This window comes from Cydia strobilella, chromosome 2 (assembly GCF_947568885.1).
Source record: "Cydia strobilella chromosome 2, ilCydStro3.1, whole genome shotgun sequence".
NCBI classification, from domain to species: Eukaryota; Metazoa; Arthropoda; class Insecta; order Lepidoptera; family Tortricidae; genus Cydia; species Cydia strobilella.
In genome coordinates this window covers 13,285,193-13,297,296 of record NC_086042.1, presented here as the reverse complement: position 1 = coordinate 13,297,296, position 12,104 = coordinate 13,285,193, and the positions used below count along the sequence as shown (strand labels likewise).

The 12,104-nt window shown below is 37.6% G+C and overlaps 1 protein-coding gene across 1 annotated transcript; it reads left to right on the top strand.

The window, feature by feature from the left end:
- Positions 1 to 660: 660 nt before the first annotated feature.
- On the top strand, positions 661 to 11,245 carry LOC134752614 (uncharacterized). Its single transcript, XM_063688287.1, has 5 exons — positions 661 to 850; positions 2,935 to 3,243; positions 4,077 to 4,288; positions 7,304 to 7,453; positions 10,169 to 11,245. The coding sequence occupies exons 1-5, from the start codon at positions 838 to 840 to the stop codon at positions 10,253 to 10,255; spliced, it is 771 nt and encodes a 256-aa protein (XP_063544357.1). The 5' UTR covers positions 661 to 837; the 3' UTR covers positions 10,256 to 11,245.
- Positions 11,246 to 12,104: the final 859 nt, after the last annotated feature.

Below are 12,104 nucleotides of genomic sequence, written 5' to 3'. Positions count from 1 at the left end.
AGTTGATCCATGTCAATTAACTGAAAGAATTCAAAATATATCCTGAAGATTACCGAACTATCTAAGGATGGATGAAAAAACAATAATTTTAACAATAATAGTAACACCCTATATTAAAAAGCAGTATTACAGAAATCTACTAGTATATTAAAACTTTTAATACGCTAGAGTCAAGGCTATGATACAAACATTTTTATGCAGTCGCAATCTATCCGCGATCTACGATCTCCGCGATCCGCGATCAACTGAGGCCTGCGCAGGCGAAAGGCACACACGCTCAGTTTTACCTGTGCAGTTCAAGAGCCCACAGGTAAAAAATATCTATTTTCATATTTGCGCAGGTCAACTGTGCAGTCGTAGAAAACTGCACAGTCGAATGCCAAGGACGCTCATTTCTAACTGTACAGGTAAAACTGACTGATTAGCGAACTAGACTCCACACTAGCGTTCGCGGCTTCGCGCCGCGATTCGCGCGTGAGTGTGGAGCGTCCTTAACTTCTATTACCAAATCAAAATTATTCACCGAACATTCTTATCGTGAGTGGTACGCGTGGTACGTCATAAAACGTCGTCTTTGGCAAAATCCGGAAAATCCCTCCGGCCAAAACCCACCAGAGGGGAGCCATATAAAAAAAAACAACAACACTGTATTCAGATTACCACGTAGTGGTTATATACTCTGGCATGTTTGGCATTTACCGCTACTTTTGTGTCTTTTGTTAATCCAATCGGTTGGACTGTTCCGCTATACTTTTGTTATTAACGACGTTAAATAGTACTTACCTGCAACTTTCTTAACGTTATCGTGCTGAATTTGTAAAGAGTTATTTAAGGACCATGTCTGGATTTAGTAAGTATTATTTCAATTACTTTTTTTCAGAGTAATAACCATAGAACCATACCTAATACCATTTACCTTTGTCTAGATATAAGCAAACAACTCTTGCACTATTGTTTAATATAAAATTGGGAATACTTGTAACAGTGCTCTAAATGCAACTTTCTAATTGTTTTGTTATGATTAGTAGCTACTTACGGTATCTAATACCTGAGACAATAAAATTGGCTGTTTACGACTATTTCTGAACTCTGGCGACCGTCCATCAATCATCTTATTTATTAAGTGTTGTTTCGTTAAAAATAAACACTGCACTTTGTGGACTTTATAAGTTTACATGAAATGGATGACATGTAAACTTGAATTATATACAACAACCAAAACAAACGTCACAATCGTCACATACGTAGTGTCTGACAACACTACAAAGACGAAATTAGCCGAGTCTCTCTCCAAACAATGATATGCAATATTTATCGCCTGGTACTGTACAAACCCATGATTTTCTATGTAATCTCAATGGTATAACGTTAATGGTATGTTATGATTTACATACATAAATAAGATTGAGACACTTATAAAAACAGTTTAATATACGCAAGGTAAAAATGTGTACGGTTAGAGTATAGCAAAGGGGCTCTTGGGACAGAAAATTTCAGTCATTTTTTTTGCCAACATAACACCAAATTTTTATTATTTTGTTTTGTAAGAAATGTCAAATTGTCTCACGTGTTGTTGGAATGCGTCCGGAATTCGGACTTGAGAAAAAGAATTTTTGGTAGTCTGGGCTCCATGCACAATGGACAGATCAATTGTTGGTTGGCAGAGCCTATATCGGACAAAGCAATCAGTGTTTACCACTTTATTGACCTCTCCCTTGAGTAGGGAACTATGATAGCACCCATGAGGCAGACATGTTCACCTAGAGTGTCCAAAGCCTCCATAAAAACCAGATTAAAAAAAAAAAAAATGTCAAATTAAGTATATTTTGTCATGTAACATTTTTCTCTAAGATCAATAATTATGGAGATAGGCGAGGCTGTAACTAACAATAGTAGATACAATAACATGTCTGTTCTGGCTCATCTGTTTGATCACGGTCAACCTAACACACTCCTCCTCGCTTCGCTCGTCGTCACACCTATCTTGCCTCTGTTACTAAGTTCCTAACGGCTTTAAAAATTGACGACTACTATCCCTTCTGTCTTCATAATGGTTGATCTTATAGAAAAATGATACATAACAAAAGATACTTATTTTAACATTTCTTCCATAATGAAGTAATAAAAAGTTTATTATGTTCGAAAAAAAATTACTGAAATTTTCCAAGTCCCAGGAATGGCCCCCCTTTGCTGTACTCCAACCTTATTGGTTGTAACAGAAATCTGTCACGGTTCATGAGATACAGCCTGGTGACAGACGGACGGACTGACGGACAGCAGAGTCTTAGTAATAGGGTCCCGTTTTACCCTTTGGGTACGGAACCCTAAAAATTGAAGTGTCAGGTTACTGTTTCAGAGATACCGCTAATTGGCTTTAAAGGGCAGATCTGTGACAGAACATTACAACAATATATTAAAAAATAATACTTATGTGTTTTAAGGCTTTTCTTTGTAGTGGTACTTGCTTACTCTAGATGAAACAGCTGATATAGTTAATACAATTGATTTAAGAATAAATGTGTCGCTTAACTTCAAACTCAGATAAATCCATTCAACCCTCTTAGCAAATATCTACCCTATAACCTTTTTTTAATACCAAAATCGCATTATCAGACAGTTGCATTTACTAGAGTTTGAAATTAAGCGACTCAAATATAGTACCTATCCAATATGATTATCATCTTGCTGAGTTTAATTGAGACTATCATTTTTATCATTAAATATATTTTTTGTTATCCGTGATGGTGGGTACATATCTTCCCTTACAATATATCGTCGTTGCGCTTACCAAGTCTGATATGTGCGAGATTTTAATCAAATGAATTAATACCTTATGGGTTTTGTTGCAGGGTAACTATTTGTCAAATTATCAAGCACATATCAACTTTGGAAAGCGCGACAACGATATCTCATGTACATGTTTGTAATTTCTAGATCCGTATGGGAACCCACCCCTACACTTTCCACCCCAGAGCCAAATATACCCCCACATATACAACAACCCTACAAATGCTCCGGTGCCTGGGCAACAAGCCCCACAACACGCCCCACAACCAGCTCAACCATACCCATATCAGCCGGGCTTTGCATATGCATACCCTGGACAACCTGGAATGGTGCCGTCTGGACCTGGCATGGCCCCAACTCCTTCGTACCCTGGACAGATGGCAGCTGCACCTTCAGCACCTGTATCTTTCTCATATGCTGGCTATCCTAGTGTCACTCCACAACAAGGATATGGGCGTAAGTATAATAAATAAATATGTTTAAATCAATCAAAATAATATTATATTGTCCAATAACAACCACCAGCCAGGCACCCATGACAACGTGCTATTGACCTGGTTAGACCTGGAAATCATACTCCATTATGGAAACTCCGTAAAACAGCTATTAAGGTTGAATTAAGAAACATGAGTAATAATTAGCTGTGCCCTCAGTTTTATACACATACTAGCGACCCGCCCCGACTTCGCACTCGTTACACAAAACCTATACAAATTATACACTTAACCTTCCTCAAAAATTATTCTATTAGGTGAAAACCGCATCAAAATCCGTTGCGTAGTTTTAAAAATCTAAGCATACATAGGGACAGATTTACATACAGAGCGGAAAGCGACTTTGTTTTATAGTATGTAGTGATTGTATTTTGTGTAACAGCCTATATTACTCGTTCATCTCCAAAGGTTAAGCTTTCTACATGCTAAATTTCTATATAATCAGATATGTAGTTAAACCATGAATAGGTAACAGAGAGAGTTACTTTGATAGATGAAAGAATGTTAGAAAAGTTTTAAAAAAATATTTTTTTTATTTATATAGTTCATATTTACTTACTGCGCATCATTTAATATGTGGTATTTTCTATAAAAAGGGACCTTATTGTCGATGGCGCTTACGCCATTATTACCGATGATCCCATATAAATACAATGCCGCGCGACGCTGTGCGGCGTAAGCGCCAGCGACAATAAGGTCCCTTTTCATAGAAAATGCCCCATATATTGTTCAAAAGACAGTCTTGAAGTCAACCTTTGGGTGATAACTTATTGACTGCAAGTATTTAATTTTCAGCGGCCATTGAATGGATTCCATCGTCCACCGGAGACGCAGCCTCCCTAAGCGACCAAGCTGTGGTGGCGGGGTACGAGAGCTCCGATGGCAGTCCTCTGTGGGTGATCAGGGCGCGGTTCGAAGGAGACCTGATCCCCGGCAAGTTCGCTGCTAAGCACCGTGCGGCGTATGTGCCTTGGGGCAGCAATGAAAACTCTGTTGATCGTTTTGAGGTAATCTTTATGTTTGAGAAATGTAATTTTATCAGCAGTCTACTCTCTACACTATGAAATTTAATCGGGGTGCACTGATCAGGAGTTAAAAAATATTAAGTAATTGCCAAACTAAATAGAACTCAATATGCGAGATCTCATTCAATTTACTTCACTACCTAATTAATTACAGTTAAAGCCTGACCAGAAATATATGATCATTGTCAAGAGGGTGCTGTTATTCTCATGTATAGAGTGACAAGTTCAGTATAGTATGAAAAAATTAGTTTCAGTGAAATTCCGCAACATGGCGCGTGATCATATATTCCTTGTCAGGCTTTAATTGTATCGTAAAAACCGGCCAAGTGCGAGTCGGACTCGCGTTCCAAGGGTTCCGTACATTACACAATTTAAACAATGTGTTTTTTATGTGAAACGTGAGTAAAATGTCACTAAAAACCTGTAGGGGTCGGATCAAAAACTAAGTAATTAAGTCCGACTCACGCTTGACTGCAATTTCTAATAGGTTTTCCTGTAATCTATAGGTAAAGATCTATTTCGTGTATTTTTTTTCATATATGAAGGAAAAAATGACCAAAGCCTCCAGTGTCCAGAGCTCGAATCGAACGAGCGTACCCCGTTTACCGGACAGGTGCCTGAACCGCTCGGCTATCCGGTCACGGTGGCATGGGTCGAAATTTCCAAGTATATGACAATTCCCCAATATTCAATTAGGGTATAGTAGTGTGTCTACTTGAAAAACCACAAATTAAAATATTTTCATAGAAAATAATTTAATTTGTTCTTAGAGTATTAATGGCAGCGCCATCTCTCTTCGCTAGCCCGTAATCACCCGTGTTGATTCAGTTAGAAAGTCGAACCATACTGTTCTACCTTAGAGATGGCCAGGGGGCGCCACAAGCCTTCGGGAATTGTCATATACTTGGAAATTTCGACCCATGCCACCGTGACCGGATAGCCGAGCGGTTCAGGCACCTGTCCGGTAACCGGGGTACGCTGGTTCGATTCCAGCTCTGGACACTGGAGGCTTTGGTCATTTTTTCCTTCGTATATGACATTTATTTCAGTTTATAGTTTAAATAGTAGTGGTTCTACTTGAAAAACCACAAATTAAAATATTTTCATAGAAAATAATTTAATTTGCTCTTAGAATTTTAGACCCAGTAGTTTCGGAAATAAAGGGGGGGAGGGGGGAATGGTAATTTTTTGCTTATTTTCTTAAATAACTTCTAAATTGTTTATCCTAAAATTATTAAAAAAATATATTTTAGATTCTCACAATGAGCTCTTTCATTTAATATATAACACGATATAGTTTGAAAAACTTTATTTTTTAATTTTCTCATTTATCCCCCAAAAGTGGCCCCCATGTTTAAGGGGCTACCTGAGGTTTTCATCGATTTTTGACAAGTTTTGAATCGCATCTCCTACTTTTGCACTACATATAGAATTATAAGACAAGCGGCTATCGGTTCTTCAATCTTTTATCTCCATTTTTGTCTACCGGATTGTGAAAAAAATGAATACTTATTTATTTATGATTGTTTTAAACATTGTCTAAAAAAACACTTTTTTCGTATCTCGATTGCTGTGAAAGATCTTACTTATACGAAATCTACATATTTGGGTTCGTCTTAGACGTCTCTAAAAATTTGTCTAAGGTTTTAATTTTAAACTAATTAACACAAAAGTTATGGCCAGAAAACCATTTTTTTGGCCTAAAATTGTTCAACTTTGATGCCAAATATTTCGAAAACAATGAACTTTGAAGTAAATATGGGATACTATATTGCTAAAATCTGTTGCTGTTAATATGATAAGCTACAAAAAACATTAGAAAACTAAGGGATTCAAATCGAAGGTCATTGGGGCATGGGATCCCCTTAAAATTCATTTGTTTACGTTACATGTCCGTCTTTGGGTCACAAACTTACATATGTATACCAAATTTCAACTTAATTGGTCCAGTAGTAATATTGTCTTCGGTTACCGCGATAGTTACTCATGAAATCGAATCAAATCGAATCGTATCGATTTTGCATGTACAACCAGCCTTAAAGTTTATAGTCTATGATTGTTCATTATTTTAGTATGTGGGTATTTTTGCACTTTGTAATTTTTCCTCAGTCACCCGTTGACCACGAACGCTGTAAAGGGTTCGAAACGTCGGGTTGTATTATAAATTCAATATACGCGATATAATCCGTTTTCATAGTTTTATTTCATGGTCCAGTAGTTTCGGAGAAAATAGGCTGTGACAGACGGACAGACAGACAGACAGACTCACGAGTGATCCTATAGGGTTCCGTTTTTTTCCTTTTGAGGTACGGAACCCTAAAAATTAATAAATACTGGAGACATGGACACCCTTGTTTTATTGAAGGGAAATAGTGTGTACTTCAATTGCGATTGATTTGGCGGGGAATTTAAAAATTTGACAATGACAAATTGCCCATAATTTGAGCTTATTGCTCATAATTTAGTTTTTTTTTATGGCTGCTACTTTGGAAAGAGGTTTTTAAACTCTTTAGACAAAACTGAACCATTGGTAAGTAGGGTGACAATAAATTTCAATTAAAATTTGATTTCAACTTAAAAATTAGGTATGATAAAAAATTACTTAGAATTGTGTTTTGTGTGTGTGTGTGTGTGCTACGTAAATGTGATCGCCATCAATGACACAATTAGAAAAATTGGTTCCTGATCACCGATTAAATTTCTTAGTGTATATCAAGTATCAACATTTAATTTCGATAATACTTCGTCTAAAGATGCGGAAGCTAATATGAGAGCTTTTAACTAAATAATATGGCATATATGGCTGTTAGCCGTTGCTCGAAGTACAAATAAAAAAAAGCTTTCAACCCTGGGGTGGGAAATGCAATTCGACCCGGGTATCAGCCTATGAAAGGTGTACTTTGCGAATAGGAGAGATGAAAAATAATTTACTTTATAATTTACGCATAATCTCTGGTGAGGGCGACGTACTCGTAACCACGGCAACACATATTCCAGGTGTGCTGCGCGCGTCCGGAGAGGATCCGCTGGAGCTCGAGCCGCGACGGCGCCGTGCCGCCCAACGCCGTGGTGGGCGGCAACACGGCGGCCGGCGAGCCGCTCTACGTCGGCCGCGCCAAGCACGAGGGCTCGCTCACGCCGGGCAAGGTGAGCCACACCCACACTCGCACTCACCCTAGCCCGAGCCCGAGGGCCACTGAACGCAGCTCCGAGCGTACATTCACCTGCAATGAGGGCTACCGCGTTTAATTTCGCCGCTAGGGGCGCTAGTGTAGATGGAAGTCTTTCTAAATGTCAAATGCATAGAAGTTTGGGGGGTTTCAGGCTTTTTGATCGGGAATTTTTACTCCTTATACATAACTGTGGTAAATCTTTGTCCATCTTTGATTAAGCATGGTAAACAATGAATATAGCTCAATAAATGTTAGTGGTTTAAAAAAAGTGACAACTAAAATATATGCAAAATTGTTGGTTGAAAAAATGGCACATTTAGATGTTAAAATACCTTTGTGTATTAATTAGAACGTATTGATTTTATAAAAATAAGCATAGAAGAATTTTGAGATCTGTTTTTCTGGACCTACATCTACAGTACAGTGGCGCCAACTGGTGAGAACAAAAACGGTAGCCCTCATTATATCTTACTCTTCGAAGGCCGCTAAAATATGTGACACGCTCTTATGGCTTTAGAAATAAGATCGTGTCAGATATTTTTGCGGCCTTAGTTGTGTAGCTAACATATTATTGTAGGTGACTGTACAGTGGACGCCAAAGATATCCCATCAAAAACATAAATGTGAAATGAGAGCCAAGTTAAATATTAAGAATATGCGTCGTTGTTGACTTCGCCGGCAGAAAATTTATTTATGGGTATATGAATAAATGATTCTGCATGAATATTTATGGGTGCCAAGTTCTAGTTCACGTGGGATGCAACTCATTAAAGTTCAGGACTTTACTCCTTTGGAACGTGGCCTGTAAAGACGTAACTCGACCGTACATTAATTTAAGATACTAAAGACTATTGTGGGGCCAAAGTCAACGTGCTTACTGTCGTTAATAATTACGCTGGCCGTTTCGCTCGCTCTGGTGGTCTATAACGCGCGTCTCACTTTATTTTTATTAGGTACCATACCGGTACGTTGATTTTGGCCACTCGATGTATAGATGTCGCCAGCATGGGTCTTACCTGTCTCTAGTTTAGATTAAGATTTGGCTTAAAGACCCTAGCATCTAAGCTATAAAAAAAACAAGAATTTTACACGAAGGTTGCGTCTCACTCTCTCACTAAGCAAAATGTGAGATGCAAATACATATTGTACAAATAAATTGTACAGGTGGAATACCTCCCTTAGGGCTAACACTGACGGGTTAGAACTATGCTGACGCCATCTGTAATGGCTCCTCTACACTATCGGCGATGATAGACGATGACTGTAGCGGAAGCCGCTCGACCCAAATTTCAAAGGAATACCGCAAATCGATGTACAGGTTAGCCGTTTGGCACACGCATACTAGAGGTCAAAACAAATTTTTTGACCCGCAGTTCCTAAAAAAATTTCGCTGGGGGGTGGTAAAAATTTTTTTTTTGTATGAAAAAAATTTTTTTTTTCTAAAACCTATCGAGTGTGATATCGAACGAAAGGGCTTTTTGAGGCGATTCTTAAAATATTTCACATCATTACATTTCGGCCATTTTTTATTAATTAAAACAAAAAGTAAAGTGAATACCAAGTTTGGGCTCCTCCAGATATGGCTGTTTTTTTTTTGTACAATATACCACAAATGATATGTGATATCCTCATGTCTAACCCCAAGAAAGCAATTTTGAAAATAATATCATTAACAATTTTTTCAAAATTGCTTTCTTGGGGTGCGATTCGATATCAAGATATTAGCCAAAACAAAATTTTTGACCCGCAGTTCCTAATAAAATTTCGCTGGGGGGAGTGGTAAAACAATATTTTTTTTGTATGGAAAAAAAAAAATCTTTCCAAAACCTATCGTATGTGGTATCATACGAAAGGGCTTTTTGAGGCGATTCTAAAAATATATCACATCATTACATTTCGGGCATTTTTTTTTTAATTAAAACAAAAAGAATTTTCGAAACATACCAAGTTTGGGCTCTTCCAGACACGATATGGCAGATTTTTTTTTGTACAATATACCACAAATGATACGTGATATCCTCATGTCTAACTCCAAGAAAGAAATTATGAAAATAATAATCATTAACATTTTTCTTTAATTTTTCTATTTTACAAAGTGACACAGTTCTACTTCAATACCTATTTCACGAGACTTATGGAACTATACTGCAGATACGGTACATATTATTCATAAAATGATACGTAATATCCATATATCGAACGGGAAATACCTCTTTAACCCTTTAACTGCGCCTTTTCATCAGTTGGTATAATTTATTTAGGAGCGGGTCAAAAATGCGTGCCAAACGGCTAACCTGTACATCGATTTGCGGTATTCCTTTGAAATTGGGGTCGAGCGGCTTCCACTAATTTTGATAATTTGTCTTAAGCTAAGTACCTAATAACTAACCAGTAACTAACTAACTAACTTAACTTAGTAGTATAATAACTAGTGTTAGTGTAATGGAGTTTTTTTTAATATTAAAATGTTGGTGGCAAACAAGCACACCGCCCGTCCGATGGTAAGCGGTTACCGTAGCCTCCATAGGCTACGGTAACCGCCTGTGACTTTAGTAACAGGTGGTGACAATTGTCGCACCTGTCACCGTGGTGAAATAAGGGGCCTGGTCCAAAGCTACATTTGTTTGACGATCCATAAAAGTTACCAATGTTACCATAAATGTTCACGATAGTTTTTTTCTACTTTCAGATTCAACCATCGCACAAAAATATGTACATTTCCTATGGCGGTAAAGAAATACCCCATAACACCTACGAGGTATTGTGTACTATTTGAATATGCTTCGAATATACCGTCAAACCCTCCAACTTTGCCCAAGACGTTATTCAATATTCAAGTTAAAATAATACTAATCTAATTCATATTTTAGATCTGTCCTTTTTTAGGGTTTTGTAGTCACGTAGACCAGTGGTTCCTAACCTTTTTAGTACTGGGACCCCTTTGACTAACTAGGGAACTTGATTTTACCCCTCCTCCATAATCATTAATATTTTTTCTCAATAGATACGTACCCCCGTAAAATGGCAGTTTTACCCCCACGGGGGTAATTACCCCCAGGAACCGCTGACCTAGACCCTGATAGTTTCGCCATGTCTGTCTGTCTGTCCGAGGCTTTGATCCGTGATCGTTAGTGCTAGAAAGCTGCAATATGTCATGGATACATAAATCATGCATTGCGACGGAACGGTAAATAGAAACTATAAAAAAAGATTTTTTTTTGCTTTGTCCCAATATTGTGGGGTATCGTTGGATAGGTCTCTCAAAACGAATAAGGGTCTCCAAAAACCATGTTTAGGGTTCCGTACCCAAAGGGTAAAAACGGGACCCTATTACTAAGACACCGCTGTCTGTCTGTCTGTCTGTCCGTCTGTCACCAGGCTGTATCTCATGAACCGTGATAGCTAGACAGTTGATGTGTTTCTGTTGCCACTATAACAACAAATATTAAAAACATAATAAAATAAATATTTAAGTGGGGCTCCCATACAACAAACGTGATTTTTTTGCCGTTTGCGTAATGGTACGGAACCCTTTGTGCGCGAGTCCGACTCGCACTTGGCCGGTTTTTGATATAGTTTTAATATTTTCGGAAATAATCGCTCCGGAAGAAATAAATATGTCCCTCCCCCTCTAACTTTTAAACCATGGGTCCAAAAAAATCGTGAAACATTAGCTTAGTGAATACTTTCAATGAAAACTATAGCGAACATGATCAGTCCAGTCGTTTTTGTGTTATTGCAAAAAATCTTCTTTTCTTAGTAAAAAGACATACAAATTCTTGTAATGTATGTACATGATACTTACTAATAGCTCCCGTTTGGCCTATTTGACAGAATGGTAACTACGAAACCCTACACTGAGCATGGCCCGACATGCTCTTGGCCGATTATTTTCCTTATGTTATGTTTATTTGTCCATGATTTATCAAAAGACAAAACTTTTGGGCAAAAATGGACCGTTTCACACATATTTAACCAACCAGACTGACTTTATAGAAAAGCATTTTTTTGTTCTATTTTATAAGTACTTATTCGCATTTTGAAATAATATTATTGTCAACAATTACTTAAGGGTACATGGTAGTTATAAATGTTTCGGTCTCTTTAATAAAACTACTTTAAGCTGTATTGCTTTATTAAATCTAAGGGATTATGAATTTTTGATATTGAAATATTTATTTTTAAACATGCTGATTTATTGAAATAAACATTTTAAGTATATTTAACTCGTATTAATTATTTTATTTTGTGTTGTATCCAGGGACCGGCCCGCTATCCCTTATCGAGGTTTTATAAGGGTATTGCATAAGGCTTAACTCACCATACCCTTTGCCAGACGAAACCCTTTATTTTGCTTTTAAAAACCCTTATATAAAGCTACCACATTTGAGTAATCGGTAACCCAAATACCCTTACAAAACCCTTATCATCCGCTCACCAACACCTTGCATATTGCTTATAAGGGTTAGCCTTATAAAGGGCTTCACTTTTAGCATATAAGCGTGCTAATTTAAGTCGTCTACCTTGTTCATAAAGCACACATTACTTCGAATCCGAGCGATCGTCGGCGGCGACGGCGGCGTTCTTTGACTAGGCACGTATTTTCTTTCCTTTTCATACACTAC